The sequence below is a fragment of the Ceratosolen solmsi genome, unplaced genomic scaffold, assembly GCF_000503995.2.
Source record: "Ceratosolen solmsi marchali unplaced genomic scaffold, CerSol_1.0 scaffold25, whole genome shotgun sequence".
NCBI classification, from domain to species: domain Eukaryota; kingdom Metazoa; phylum Arthropoda; class Insecta; order Hymenoptera; family Agaonidae; genus Ceratosolen; species Ceratosolen solmsi.
In genome coordinates this window covers 1,510,458-1,524,101 of record NW_011948444.1, presented here as the reverse complement: position 1 = coordinate 1,524,101, position 13,644 = coordinate 1,510,458, and the positions used below count along the sequence as shown (strand labels likewise).

Genomic DNA, 13,644 nt, shown 5'->3' with positions numbered 1-13,644 from the left:
AAAAAAAAAAAAAAAAAAACAAAAAAAAAACAAAAAAAAAACAAGCAATTCAAAGCTGAAAATGCAATTAATCACGCGGAGTAATAGTTGCAAACAAGGATATACAGAAACTATTTCTCATACATTTTTCTACAAAGTTGTAAAGTAAGTAGCGGTTTCCAGAAAAATGTCCCATCTTTCAAAGTCAAGACACTCCCATTTGTCACACGCGAGGTGCGACAGGAGCATACGCGCTCGCGGAGGAGGTCGTTTTGGGCTCGTCATAAAAGCTCATTTTACATACAGTCGTTTGACCCCCGATGGTAGTCGTCGCGACCGGTCGTCACAGGTGAAAACCGGCACTTGGCGTTTCTCAAACCGGATATGCCGAAAGCGCAGGAGCGAATGCTTACGGTAAAACAGCCTGTCGGGAGTCTATCTCCTGCTTGTCGCGGCTTTTAAAGTCTTGACTAGTAAAACAACCGGAAACAAAGTCTTAGCGTAGTACTATGCATTGTAAAGCGAACAAGGAAAACGAGAAAAATGGGGGCTAGAAGAGCAGTAGATAAAATTCATTTAAATTCTTCATAATGAATTTTATAACGAATCCCTTACATTAATGCGTACAATTATCTTGCAGCTCTTATCTTCAAACTTCTTCAAATGTTTCATAATTATACACCAGCTTTATAGCTAAAATTATTAACTGCGTATATAATTTCTGAAAATGTGCTTGATAAAACAGAAACACGGCTAATTGCGACACTTGTTTAAAAGAGAGCATCGATCAAGAGTGAGAAAAGGCATGTAAACTTGCTATACACAACGCAAGAGATTTGTAGAAAAGGCGTCCAACAATAAATTCTATAAGAAATTCACACACGTGTTTTACGTATCCAGACTGCACTTTTAATACCCGGTTCAAGGTGTTTGAAAGCGATGAACGACGATTTTACAAAATTGCGTTTAAAAATACAGAGAGATAAGACTTTAATTAAGCGAATTCATACTCACAACTTGCAAGCATCGCTTCACACTTCCAAGAAGCTCATCGGGCTTTGTACCTCGGAAAGGTGAGTCAGTTAGTTGGCTAATGTGAGTTAATAATACGAATAAGAGAGAGGGAGAGAGAGGGAGAGAGAGAGAGAGAGAGAGAGAGAGAGAGAGACGGACAGATTTTGTCAGTCCGGCTTGACCAGTACATCCAAGTCCTCGAATTATATAGTTACACCGCCACGCGCCGCTGCTTCGTGGAAAGCCGGGCTCATGTTCGAGGACCATTATTGTAGTGGTCGTGCGTGTCTTGCTACTTAATATAATATGTACACGCGCAACTAGAGCGCAGGAATTATAAAATGACGCTACGTGTCTCGCATGTGCCACGCGTAGCACAAAAGCTTTTTACGATGTGGCGACGGAACGTGCGCTCTTCCAGATCACTGCTAACAGATAGGGAATTACAAGCAATCTAGAGGCGGGGAAAACGGAACTGACGACACAAAACCTGACCGTCGCTAAGAACTGGACAACCCCTGACCTTTTGACCGCTACCGGAATAATGAGGCTGTTCTTGGGGGTAAATACGCGAGCAGCGCTAACATGAAAAGTGTCGTATCGCCGCGCACTGTCTATTATTACGTGCCGTTAGACTCTAACGTTCTTACGGAATTTTAATTTTATTCAGAGGCATCAAGAATTAAAGCTGCTTAAATTTGAGGAACTGGTTTACTCCTCGGTTGATTACGGTAAATAAGCTGGACTTGAAAAAGGTAATTGAAATCCTAATATATAATATGAATATACATACACAGCTTAAGCAACATTTATCATGTAAAATAAAGCTTTATTTTTTATAATATTCCTTTTACGGTTTTATTATTATAATTAAAATTTTTTAGATGAAAATACATTTCTAATTACAGTTGTAAAGATAATTAAGGTTCACAGTGTTTTCAGCGATAACATTTTTGGAATAAAATAATACAAATGACTTGTCCATTTTGGTAGTGCGTCTCTTCGGTTTATATTGTATTATTTACACAATGATTCCTCACAAACATAATGGAACGTAGAATACTACGAAAATTTATATATATCAAATTTTGAAGAAAAAAGAAGAAAAAAAGAAGAAGAAAAGACTAATGAAATACAATGTTAGAATAGTCTATCAATAAAAATATCAAGAAATATAGAATAGTAATACTTGTAAAGAGATTATTTAATTTCACAAAAAGTTTAGTAGCGAAATTATTTTTATTCGTAGAGTGATTTTTTAAAAGCAAGACAAGCAGCAATTAACAAAGTTGTTTTCACGTCTCCTTATAGTGGAGTCAACTATTTCGATGGAAAGTCGTGCTTATGGGTAATGGCATGCATATATAATTGTAGTGTAATGCTTGCAAGTATTACAAGTGTTAGCAGCGGGAAATATGAGTAGAATAATCTATGGACTTCTCAAAAAAAAAATGAAGAAATTTCCGGCAATGCGGGGCCATGTATTATAATTCGTATATGCTGTTCTTATAAAGTTAAACATACGTATATGTATATAAGACACGAAGGCGAAAATAACTTTCTTTTATAAAATTTATTAGACAATCAACAATATAATTCGTACGACATAATTAAACTATGGTTATTCACTTTGGAAAGTTCGTGCGTGTAAAAGCGCTAAATGGCCATTGAATGAAATGAATGTATTGCAAATGCTACAATGACTAGATGACTGAATTGAGAATGGCTGGAGGACGTTAACGAAACTTTAGATTAAGGGAAATCCAACTTCAATTAGAAATAAACGCTTGTAAAAATAATTTTGACCGAACTATAGCGTCTGGGTAGTGGAATTTAATTTTTTTCATTTCATTCCGACTATAGGGAGATGGAGCCTATCGCTATTATGAGTATAAACAGAATTGCATTATCAATACTATATTCATTTATCACGAGCTTAAGTAGCCTTTTTTTGGGCATTAACGTAAACTTTTGATAGAAGAATAATGTTCATAATTTAACATTTATCAGAACATTTTAACCCGATTGCACGATAGAATGCGATCGAAGCACTTACTTATACGAGACAAGTAATTAATTATTGAAAAGAGTAAGTATTTATAATTCAATAGGCAAATATTTATAATAATAAATTATAATTTATATCGTAATTAATATATAAATAAAATTCTTCGTTTGAATAAAAGATATATATTTATTGTAAATGATTTAAAAATAATAATTTTATAAAGAATGATTGAAGAAGTTCATATAGGACTCAAAGAAGCGCTGGATTATACGTTCAGTATATTGTAGAGGGCCACGTCTTCCGGTCCATTTGCTTCGTTTGCAAACTACCGTCGATCTCATCTTCCTACATAAAACTTTTTTCGTGCATCCTTTCTCACCCCAAATTCTCGATGGCCCTGGGGATTTTGCTCTTTTTCTCTCTCTCTCTTTCTCTCCTCTCTCTCTCTTTTATTATTTTCTACCCTTATATCCCTTGAAGTTTTTCTTATAACTATGCATACTGAGTTAAACTAAGCAATAAAGAGCGACGGAGAGAGAAAGAGAGAGAGAGAGAGAGAGAGAGAGAGAGAGAGGAAGGTAGAGACAAAACGTTTCTCTCGCCTTGGCGCAGTCTGGTCCCACTTTTGATTTATATCAGCCGCTTAGCATATTTTGTAATTTACTGTTTGAGAACGTCCTCAACGTACGAATTTGAAAGCGAATGCGGCAGAAGCATTATCAGCACAGGAGCACGAAACAAAAAAGGAGAGAGAAATAAGAATTGCTGGAGGCTCGGTGAGTTTGTATATATACACGCGTTCATGCAGGGATACCATAAGGTATTATCGTCCCTCCGATCTCCTCCGCGCTTTAATCTCGCCCGGAAAGTTTATCCGGGGAAGTATACGATGATCGTATCTCTTAGCGAGGTTCGACGATACCCGCGAATACCGCGATTCTTGCTATCCTCGAGTCTTACAAGTTTTTGAGCTTTCGGCACATCACTACGCATCGAGGCGTCGACGGATTTTAATCTAATTTCCATTGTCACCTGCCTGAAGCGAAAACCTAATGTATGTCTGGTGACGGATGTGTAAGGGTTAAATGGGCTCTCACTGAGTGTATCAATTACGTGGCGATAAACAGTAGCTTGAAGCCCTATCCCTTAGAATTTCGGTTTAGGTACCGAAAAAATACTTAGATACATTTATTTCTTTCCGTCAGTTCAGCTGGCGTTACTTCGATCTCTCTTACTCCCTTTTTTCGTTTTTTATGATTCCTTAATAGGATAAAGAAGATGAGTTATGCTATAAAGTCGAAAAAAGCGCGAAATTGAGAAACTAAGTTGTGAGAGAAAGATAGAGGTAAATTAAGAGGAAGATGGAGCACCACTGAGTGACTGAGCGAGCTACTGTGAGCGCTGAGGGGAGGGAGAAGTGCGACGGAATGAATACTGATGGATTCGATGCAAAATAAACGACTAGTTATGCATTGAAAATATCTTTGAAAGAAAATTTCCATGGGAAATTGCAATCCGTATTAATAAGTCTTTTACCATGTATAGTGCTGTAATTAAAATGATCTGGAAACAGATTAAAATCTTGACGGTCTTTCAGAAATTTTATTTAAGTTTCAGAACTCCGGCTAATTACATTTATTATAAAATGTAACATATACTTTTTAATTTTGAATTTTTCACTAAAATTTGCATTTTTCAATTCAGACAGATAAAAAATTAACGCTTTAAATGAAAAAAAAAAAAAATATATATATATATATATATATATATATATATTAGTGATATACATGGAACAAATATAGGTTCATATAAAACTAATCGTTACCTCAGATTGCTAATTATATTTAATTTTTATAACTACAGTTTCAAAAATATTTGATATTTACATACATTTCACATATGTCATCTAACTTAGAATTAATCTAACTTAGATTATAAAACTTAGAAATTAATGTAAATAAACATTTATAGCTTCTTAATAATCATAAAAGCAAGACATATGTTTTAAGAGACAATAGATTAATTTGGTATTATCAGTATTACAAGTTACATTAATGTCTCTAAGGAGAAATAATATGTTTACTAAATTAATATTATTTAGAAATTTTATCAATATTCAAAACTTATATAATTTGTATTTCTTCTTTAATATATAAAAAATATTAGAAAGCACTAAAGAATATACATACTAATGAATTTTCTTTTACAATAATCATTTATGAAAATGTAATAAAAACATAATCTTATGGTATATCATTTTTATTATATGTTTAAGGCATTGAAAAATTAATAGAAATTTTCTAAAATAATTTCAAATGTTTTCATTTTTATTTTCATTTTTCATTTTTCATTTTAAATAAAAATAATTTAATTATTCTGTAGGCAAGAAGTTCCGGTCCATATAAACGTATAAATTTTGATTTATCATAAATATTGTTATTGAAAGACTAAAAACTATCTCGTAATATAACACAAATTATTATCCTTTTTTTTTTTTTTTTTTTAATTTTAATTAGTTATGATTTACAATTTTTTAATACGTTTGTGGACTATCGATTCCAAAATGTATTCTCATACTTGTATTTTACATATTTTGTTTTAAATATCTGAAAATTATTAGTCTTTTGTTTAACTAAATTTTCTATTATAAAAAACTCATTAGGAAAATTAAGTATAATATGTCAATAATATGTTGAAAAATAAAAAATATTAAATTAAGATCTGAAAAATTTAATAAGAATTCTTGGCTTTATTTCATTCAAGAATAATAATATAATATTTATTGCAAAAGACTAGTAACGCGATACTAATGGTTTTCATATTCTATGCCGTGGTGTAGTTTTGAATTTCTCCGAATACGAATTAATGATACGAGAATCTACGGTATCTGCTATGATACCGAGCGAATAAAATTATAAAGCAAAGAGAAAGATGAGTACTCACGTGGACCACAGTTCGTGCGTAGGTGGGAGCTTGACATCGGCAGCCTTGTCTGGTAGTTTTGTATAGTACTCATAGACATAGCTGGCCGCAGGATCATCAGCCGGATGTCCGGCTACCGCTGTAACCTGGTGCTGCTGTTGTAGATTGAGCATAGCTGCTGTGGCGACCGACAGCGGGTGCTCACAGTAAGCCCGCCAGTCGCCCTCCATGCCCTGCACCTGCACTTGCACCGCGGCGACCCTTTTCTGTACTTCCGAATCGTCGCTGTGCTGCTGCTGTTGTTGTTGTTGTTGCTGCTGCTGCTGTTGCTGTTGCTGTTGCTGCTGCTGTTGCTGTTGCTGTTGCTGTTGCTGCTGCTGCTGCTGCTGCTGCTGATCGTTGGCGTTCCCTCCCGCTTGGTCCTGATCCGAGGTGCCGCTAGTTGCGGTAGACAATTGCTGCTGCTGCTCTTCGTCGTTGTCGTCAGGTTCGCGACCGTAGCTCGTGGTGTTTTGCCCGGAAGTTGACACCTGCTGGCCGTCTTCGCTAACTTGTTGCACAGCTCCAGGATCTTCCTCGTTACGACTTCGTCTTCTGAAAAATAATAATTGTTGAAAATGATTACACGCATCGAATATTTTACAAAGCTCGGATAATCCGTTCTTCGATAAATGGTAAATGACATGGAAACTAAATATGTAAAAAAAAAATCATAATAATATAGCAGGATTTTTAAATAATCATCTACATTCTTAATCTCAACAATTTTCATTAGTACTTTAGAATATTATGTATGTTGATAAATTGAATAATTAAGTTACTTATATGGGCGAGCAACGTAAGAAATAAACCCCCTCCTATTGTAAAATAATTTTTATTATTAATATATTGTTGCTCTGATGGTTATCGCGATCGTTAACATAGCTAAGATAATATTTAATTTTAAATGAAAAATTTTGATCATTTGATAATGTTGATAAATAATCTAAATGGAATGAATTAAAACTGTCAATGAATATTATACAATTATAATATCAGATTCAAATACCTTTACTTAAGCACAAATTGAAATAACTATCGTTATTCATATAGAATTAAAAAAAAAGAAAGAAAAAAAAATAAAGAAGAACGTATATCTACTGTCAATTTAAACTCATGGAATTATTATTCAGTATTGCTTTAAATAACTTTAGAAATGTAAGGTAAGATTAATTATTAATGGAACCAGTACGTTATACATAAAGTATTTGTAAAAATATCGAGTCTTTTAATTCGCTTGTAATCAGTGGGCAGCTTTCCATTACGGTTTTAAGTGCATTATTTTATTCGAAAGCTTGGTATGTATCTATTAACCCATTGAAATACGCTTAGTACTGACGAATTAAATGAAATTAATAATCATTTTAATGAATATTATCGATTGTGGACGGTCCAAACAAATGCTTATGCTATTTGTAATCCAAAACAAAAATATTAGTCAAATATTTAGTATGAAAGCTTTATCGTCTATCAAGAATGAATTTTTAAAGCTTAAATTAATGAAGTTAGTAATGTAAGATCAGTTTAAAATTCGGGTTAACAAATCATTTTTTTATGAAGGATTTTTTAATTAAGTTTTAATATGGAAACTATATACATTTTATTTTATTTTATGATTATAGCACTGTGATTTATCACTTTATTCATTTTTAATGCAAAGTATAAATTTATTTGATTTTTTATTTTTTAAATTAATCGATATTCTTAAATAAATAAAGGAAAAATTTTAAATATATATATATATATATATATATATATATATATATATATATATATCAAATTAATTTAAATTCCTTTTTTTTAAATATTATATGAAACCCTAAAATCACGCGTTATTATATATATATATACATATATATATATATCTTTTGAAGAACTATGAAAGTTAAGGAAAAAAGATCATGAAATGAAAAATAAAGAAATGAAGACGAGCCAGAAATACAACGGATGATATCATCAATTTGAACACATCCACTTATGCATAAGTTTGTGCAGATATCAATGTGACCTCTATGATTAATTATTATAGACCCCTTGGTTTTTGCCTACAGTCATCAATTTCTACTCCGATGCTCAGTTCCTTTCCCTTTTTCCCTTGACATATCCTGATTTCAATCCCAATATCAATGCCAATCCAGATACTTGCAGAACGCATGTATGCATACATAGCGAGCACAAGGCAGAGTAAATCTTTATCCTCTCTAATTTATGCATGTCGAATCAATCTTTATCGTTGTCTCTCTCTCTTTTGCTGTCTTCTTCGGCTTACCTGCACCTGGACACAACCCATCCGCTTGCTTGCCCTGCGCTGGTACCAACACAAGAGAGTTACCGCGATAATGAGAGGGCGCGTTGTCCTCTGCAAATATTTTTCTCCTTAACTGTTTACATAGGCTCCTGTGATTCTTTTCCAACATCCACAACGTTAATTTTTATATTATACATTCCTCGGCATCTTTTTCTCAGTATGTTCATGCATCGACAATAAAAAGGTAGAATTGTATACTTGCATTTGTTTTTTCCTTTTTATCCTTTATTGCCGCATATAAGTAGATTTTATGGACCAGGTGAGATAGGTAAATATATCGAATAGAAAGAGAGAGAGAGAGAGAGAGAGAGAGAGAGAGAGAGATTGAGGAAGAGAGAAGACGAGAGAAACAGATTAATAATACAATAGGTTTATCCTACTTGAATAATGTAGTTTAGGAGTGTTTCTAGTAACTTTTGAAATAGTTGTCTTCAAGATTTTTATTTAAAATTAAAATTTTTTATTTGTATCAATTAATAATAATAATAGTCAATAAATATCAATAAAATATTAATTGATAATAAATATTATCAATTAAATATCGTACAAATATTTTTGAGTAAAAGGTAATAATATTTTAAAGTAAAGCATAATGAATTGGCTAGTGATACGATTATTCTAAAAAAAGAATAAATTTAAGAAAATTCTTATATTTCATGAAAAATATAAAATATATCTTGTTAATCATCAAAAGAAAATACAATTCAATCTTAAAAATTTCATCTATATTTATATATATATATATATATATATATATATTCACTATGCACACTGTCTATAAAATCGGTGATATCGCAAACTAATTAATTGTATTCTCCTCTTATTTTTTCTTTAGATCGTATTAAGTATGGAGTATTTCTTTGCACAAAGGATATTAGTGATCTGTACAGTAATCCTTACGAGTGGAAGAAGTTTTTTCTCCAGTGATAACTTAAAAATCGCTACATGTTCGCATTTTTAGTTTGATTGCAGAAATCACTAGCCATATAATTTAAATACAAAGTGCGTAAAGTATCAAAGTGACATAATGTAGAAATCTTAGCAGAACTAAGGGAACATCGCTATTTTAATTTTCCAATTTTTTTAATTAACACTGATGGACAGATTAGAAATTTAACTTTTAAGTTCAATTATTTATTATAATTATCTTATTGAAGTTACAGTTAAGTTTCTCATCAATTATATTGCATTGATTGTTTATTTAAAACTCCATAGAAGTTGTTCATATTGAATTCTATATGAGAAGTGTAAATTTTACTTATCTACTTATTTAATAAAGTCATAAACCAAAATTAAGAAGCAGAATATTTATATAATTTACTACATTTTTTGATGTTTGAAAGTCAACTGTACTCTAAATATAAGTATCAATTTTAATATTGATCTACTTATATAACTATTTAAGTTTATTTTCAATTAAATCAAAGTTGGTAACAATTCGCCTATAATTTTACATATTATGGTAATTAAAATACTATATTCAACAAGAAAAACTATAAAAAACTTTATTTCAAAATAAAATATATTCTTATTATGAGAATTAATAATCAATAACGTATATAATGTGTGAATATCCAATATATATGAAATGAAAATATGTATTTAGGAGAATGGTTGGTTTTGAGTAGTTGAAAAAATTCATATTGTAGAGGTAGAAAACTACTTTGTTCGCTGCTAAAGTTGATTCAAATTTAAATTTTTATACCAAACAAGAAAATCACATTGAGAAATACTGCGCGCACGAGATCTTTTTTTATTCTTTCATTATTTTTTCGACTTTAGAATCAAATTGTAGGGTGAATATTAAAAAATATTTACAAATAAAACAAGATTAACGACATTTATGTGTGCATCTATATATGAATATAGAGAAATAATTGAAATTAATTAGTAGTAGAAATTTATTCGGGAATTTCCACTTATATATTAATACATATCCACTTGGTTTTTTTTTCATACAAAATATCTCCAAATTTTTTTATAGACATATGTGCTTTTACTATAAAGAAAGGCAGAACACGATTAATTTATAAAAATTAAGTAATCTAACAGTCGGCATTTTATTATATCCTGAGCTTTTTATAAAAGAAGGTGCATTTTTTCAAAGTTTATTTGAGCCTTTTTAGAATACATGTTACGTAATTGCTTAGGATTAAATTATTTAATAAAAAATTGGATTTATTGACGATAAATATATGAAAGGTACTATAATAATATTAAAGAGAAATAGATATTGACTATTTGTTATGGTAGATTTGTTAACAAACGATATACAGTAGATGTAATTATATTGTACTAAATTTACTTGACTATTTATACAGTTTTGATTTAACTACTTTTTATTATAATAGAAATTGTTTAATAATAGCCATATTTTTCAAATAAAAAATAAAATTATCACATACAAATTATGAAGTCCATATATATATAACCAAATGCATAACTATATAAATTATCAATTCAAAAGTAAATATAAAAAATCATTCTGTTATATTTCTAATTATAAAAATAAATTTTGATTAAGTAATGGGGCAAAACCTATAAAACTTTTTAATTATTTTGTTTATATTGTCATCGACATAATGAGAATAAAAAATAAGAAATTTTTGTGTCTGATTCTTTGTGTTACCATTAATTGTGTCTCTATCCTAAAGTGCAATAGATTAAATTTTTTGATCAATTTATAAAAATCTATTTATTTTTATAATACATGAACGACAAACTGCAAGTCTTAAATATTGTTATTTATTACAGACTATGAGCGTGAAAAAATTTATTTAATATCTACATGGATCCGATGTTAACATTTTATGTATTTATTTAATTTTTATAAAAGTTGTGCTAATTGAGAAACTACATACTAATTATATTGTTAAAATATTTACGTCATAAATGTCGTAGGCTATAAGAATATTATTTTTCAATAAAAAATTAATATATAATTTTACCATATGTATTATTCTTTTTAAACAATAGATCAATAAGTTGAAATTATTTAGGGCTTTTGTATTGTATTCTTATTCTACATTTTAATGAATTATAAGAGTTGTGCTTTTAAATTTTTATCAAATAGTTAAAAAAAAAACAAATAAAATGACAGATGCAGAATGCGAAGAAGCATGTGTCCGTCTGAACAAAAACAAATATTCTATCAGCATTCTGCATAGGCTCATACACGTGTATCATTTCATGGAATAATGTAAGCATAAATACTATATTGTCTATACGCGAATGAACAATGGACAAATCATGGCAAATGACTCGACGTTATGTAACTATGTTTACGACCTACCGTCGGCGATTGAATCGAGATACACAAGTAGTACTGAATAAAATTCCTTACAGTCACATTCAAAATTATTATACATTTATTAAAAGTATAACCGAATGTTGCGAATTAAGAAGTATGTTAAAATTTAAAATGTTAGCTTAATATTTTAAATCTTAATTAATATGTGCAAATACAGTTGTATAAGCATATTGATAACTACTGATCAATAGTAGAATTTTATTAAGAAATCTCTAAACGCTCTTAAATAATTATGTTTAAATCGATGTTTACATATATTATATCAATAATATACTGCACTCAGAAGGATTTTTGATAATTTAGAGGATTTTTAATTTAATATTTTCTATTTTATATAGAGTATTATAACATTCTAGTTGTATGCTTTGCACTCTATACCATTATCGTTTAATAATATTATAAAATTTTATAATTATAATATTTATAATAGATAAATTGGTAATATTTAAAAATTCGTACATTATATTATAAGTTATATTATAAATCCTTCGAATAAATATACCATTTTGACAGGGCTTATAATTAAAAAAAAAAAAAACCAGAATCTAACAGGTATTTGCAAATAAATTAATGAAACGGTATTGTTGCCGTCTTTAGGTGAAAAAACTTGATTATATTTTGTCTGCTTGAATTGACAATAAGAGATATTTGAAAAGATGAAAGAAGCACATAGTTGATCCGATATCCCGCATCTTTTCAATATTCAGCTTGAGTTGAGTTCGCGCGACTTGTTGAACAAGGAGGATGTTATAAGAAGCCCTTATGCGTTACGGTATGCACGTGGACAGAGAGGCAACTCGTGTCTTATGCCGAGACCCCAAGCGCATTTTAATCAAGTCGCCCACGCGCGTGGCTCACGTGCTCGCACACTTCACTTTTACGTAAAGTATAGTTGAATTTGAGTAGAAATGAGGAGAGCATATTTGTGAGATGATCTTACACGGCTGAACATGTGTCTATGGTAACGCACAACTAAATATATATAATTCGATTTTTATAGCAAATGTGCTGATTTTAAATTCATAAGCATTACTTTTCGCTTTCTTTGATTTTTGTCAACAAGATGGGTCGTATACTCCGAATTATTTATTCTGAATTTATTGACATAATGAACATTGATGCTCCTACATTTATTTTAAATGCACCCATATGCGTGCGCGTTTATCGGTATAATTATTTTATAAGGCTGCTTATAAAATAAAAATTAAAATAAAAATTGATATATGGAAGTCGAAAGACACAACCGATGACCATATATTTTGGAAAGTAAGCAAGTCTTTATCAGCATGCCTATTCTGCAAAAAATATAGTGTAACGAAAAAAAAGGTATGGCATAAATAAGCTTAAATATAACATGATTCAAAAAAAATTTTCACCAGTTTTCTGATTAAAGGTACGTGATACATAGTGGGTATTTAGGATTTTTAAATGCTCATATATATTTGTAGCTTCTGTAATTGAAGTACGACGCGGACATATGCATTGATCAATCTTAGCCATAGACACAAATTGCTAAAAGAATAAATGGTGAAGGGAAGAAAGCCGAAAGTCAGTAATTAGTTTGAAGTTGGTTCACGCACTTCTCAGATACTTTCTCGTGAAACAAAACAACGTGTTGCTTACAAGATGTGCATGCGTGCAGTCGTGCAATTTGTCGCAAGATCAGAGACTGGAGAAGGCAAGTTTATTAAAGGATTTTCTTATCGACTTTATTTGCATTATTATGTGTGTGCGTGTACAAGCGAGCGAGAGAGTGTGTGTGAGAGAGAAAGAGATGCAGTGTTCCGTGCCAATAACTTTAGCGGGATTATTGATTGATTAATGAATAATAATAAAAAAGTAAATAAAGCAAATGAATAAGTAAAGGGGAAGAATATAGTAAAAGGGTTTGAGCGCAATATAATTAATAGAGCACTTGAGTATATGTACGTGACTCGGAAAATATTTTGTTTCGTTTTCTGTTGTTTTAATTCGTTTGCTTTTGGAATTGAGTCACCTAAGCGTGACGATGTGCGTACAGTGTGCAAAAATGTACCTGATAGCTCGAGTAGTCCAGAAAGTAAG

At 30.7% G+C, this 13,644-nt stretch overlaps 1 protein-coding gene across 1 annotated transcript in view; it reads right to left on the bottom strand.

Moving 5' to 3' along the window:
- Positions 1 to 13,644, bottom strand: part of grh (grainy head) — a 94,903-nt gene that overhangs the window by 20,192 nt on the left and 61,067 nt on the right. Inside the window, exon 5 of the mRNA XM_011504350.1 lies at positions 5,945 to 6,517. Within this exon, the coding sequence (XP_011502652.1) occupies positions 5,945 to 6,517 (573 nt within the window). The remainder of the gene's footprint in view (positions 1 to 5,944; positions 6,518 to 13,644) is intronic.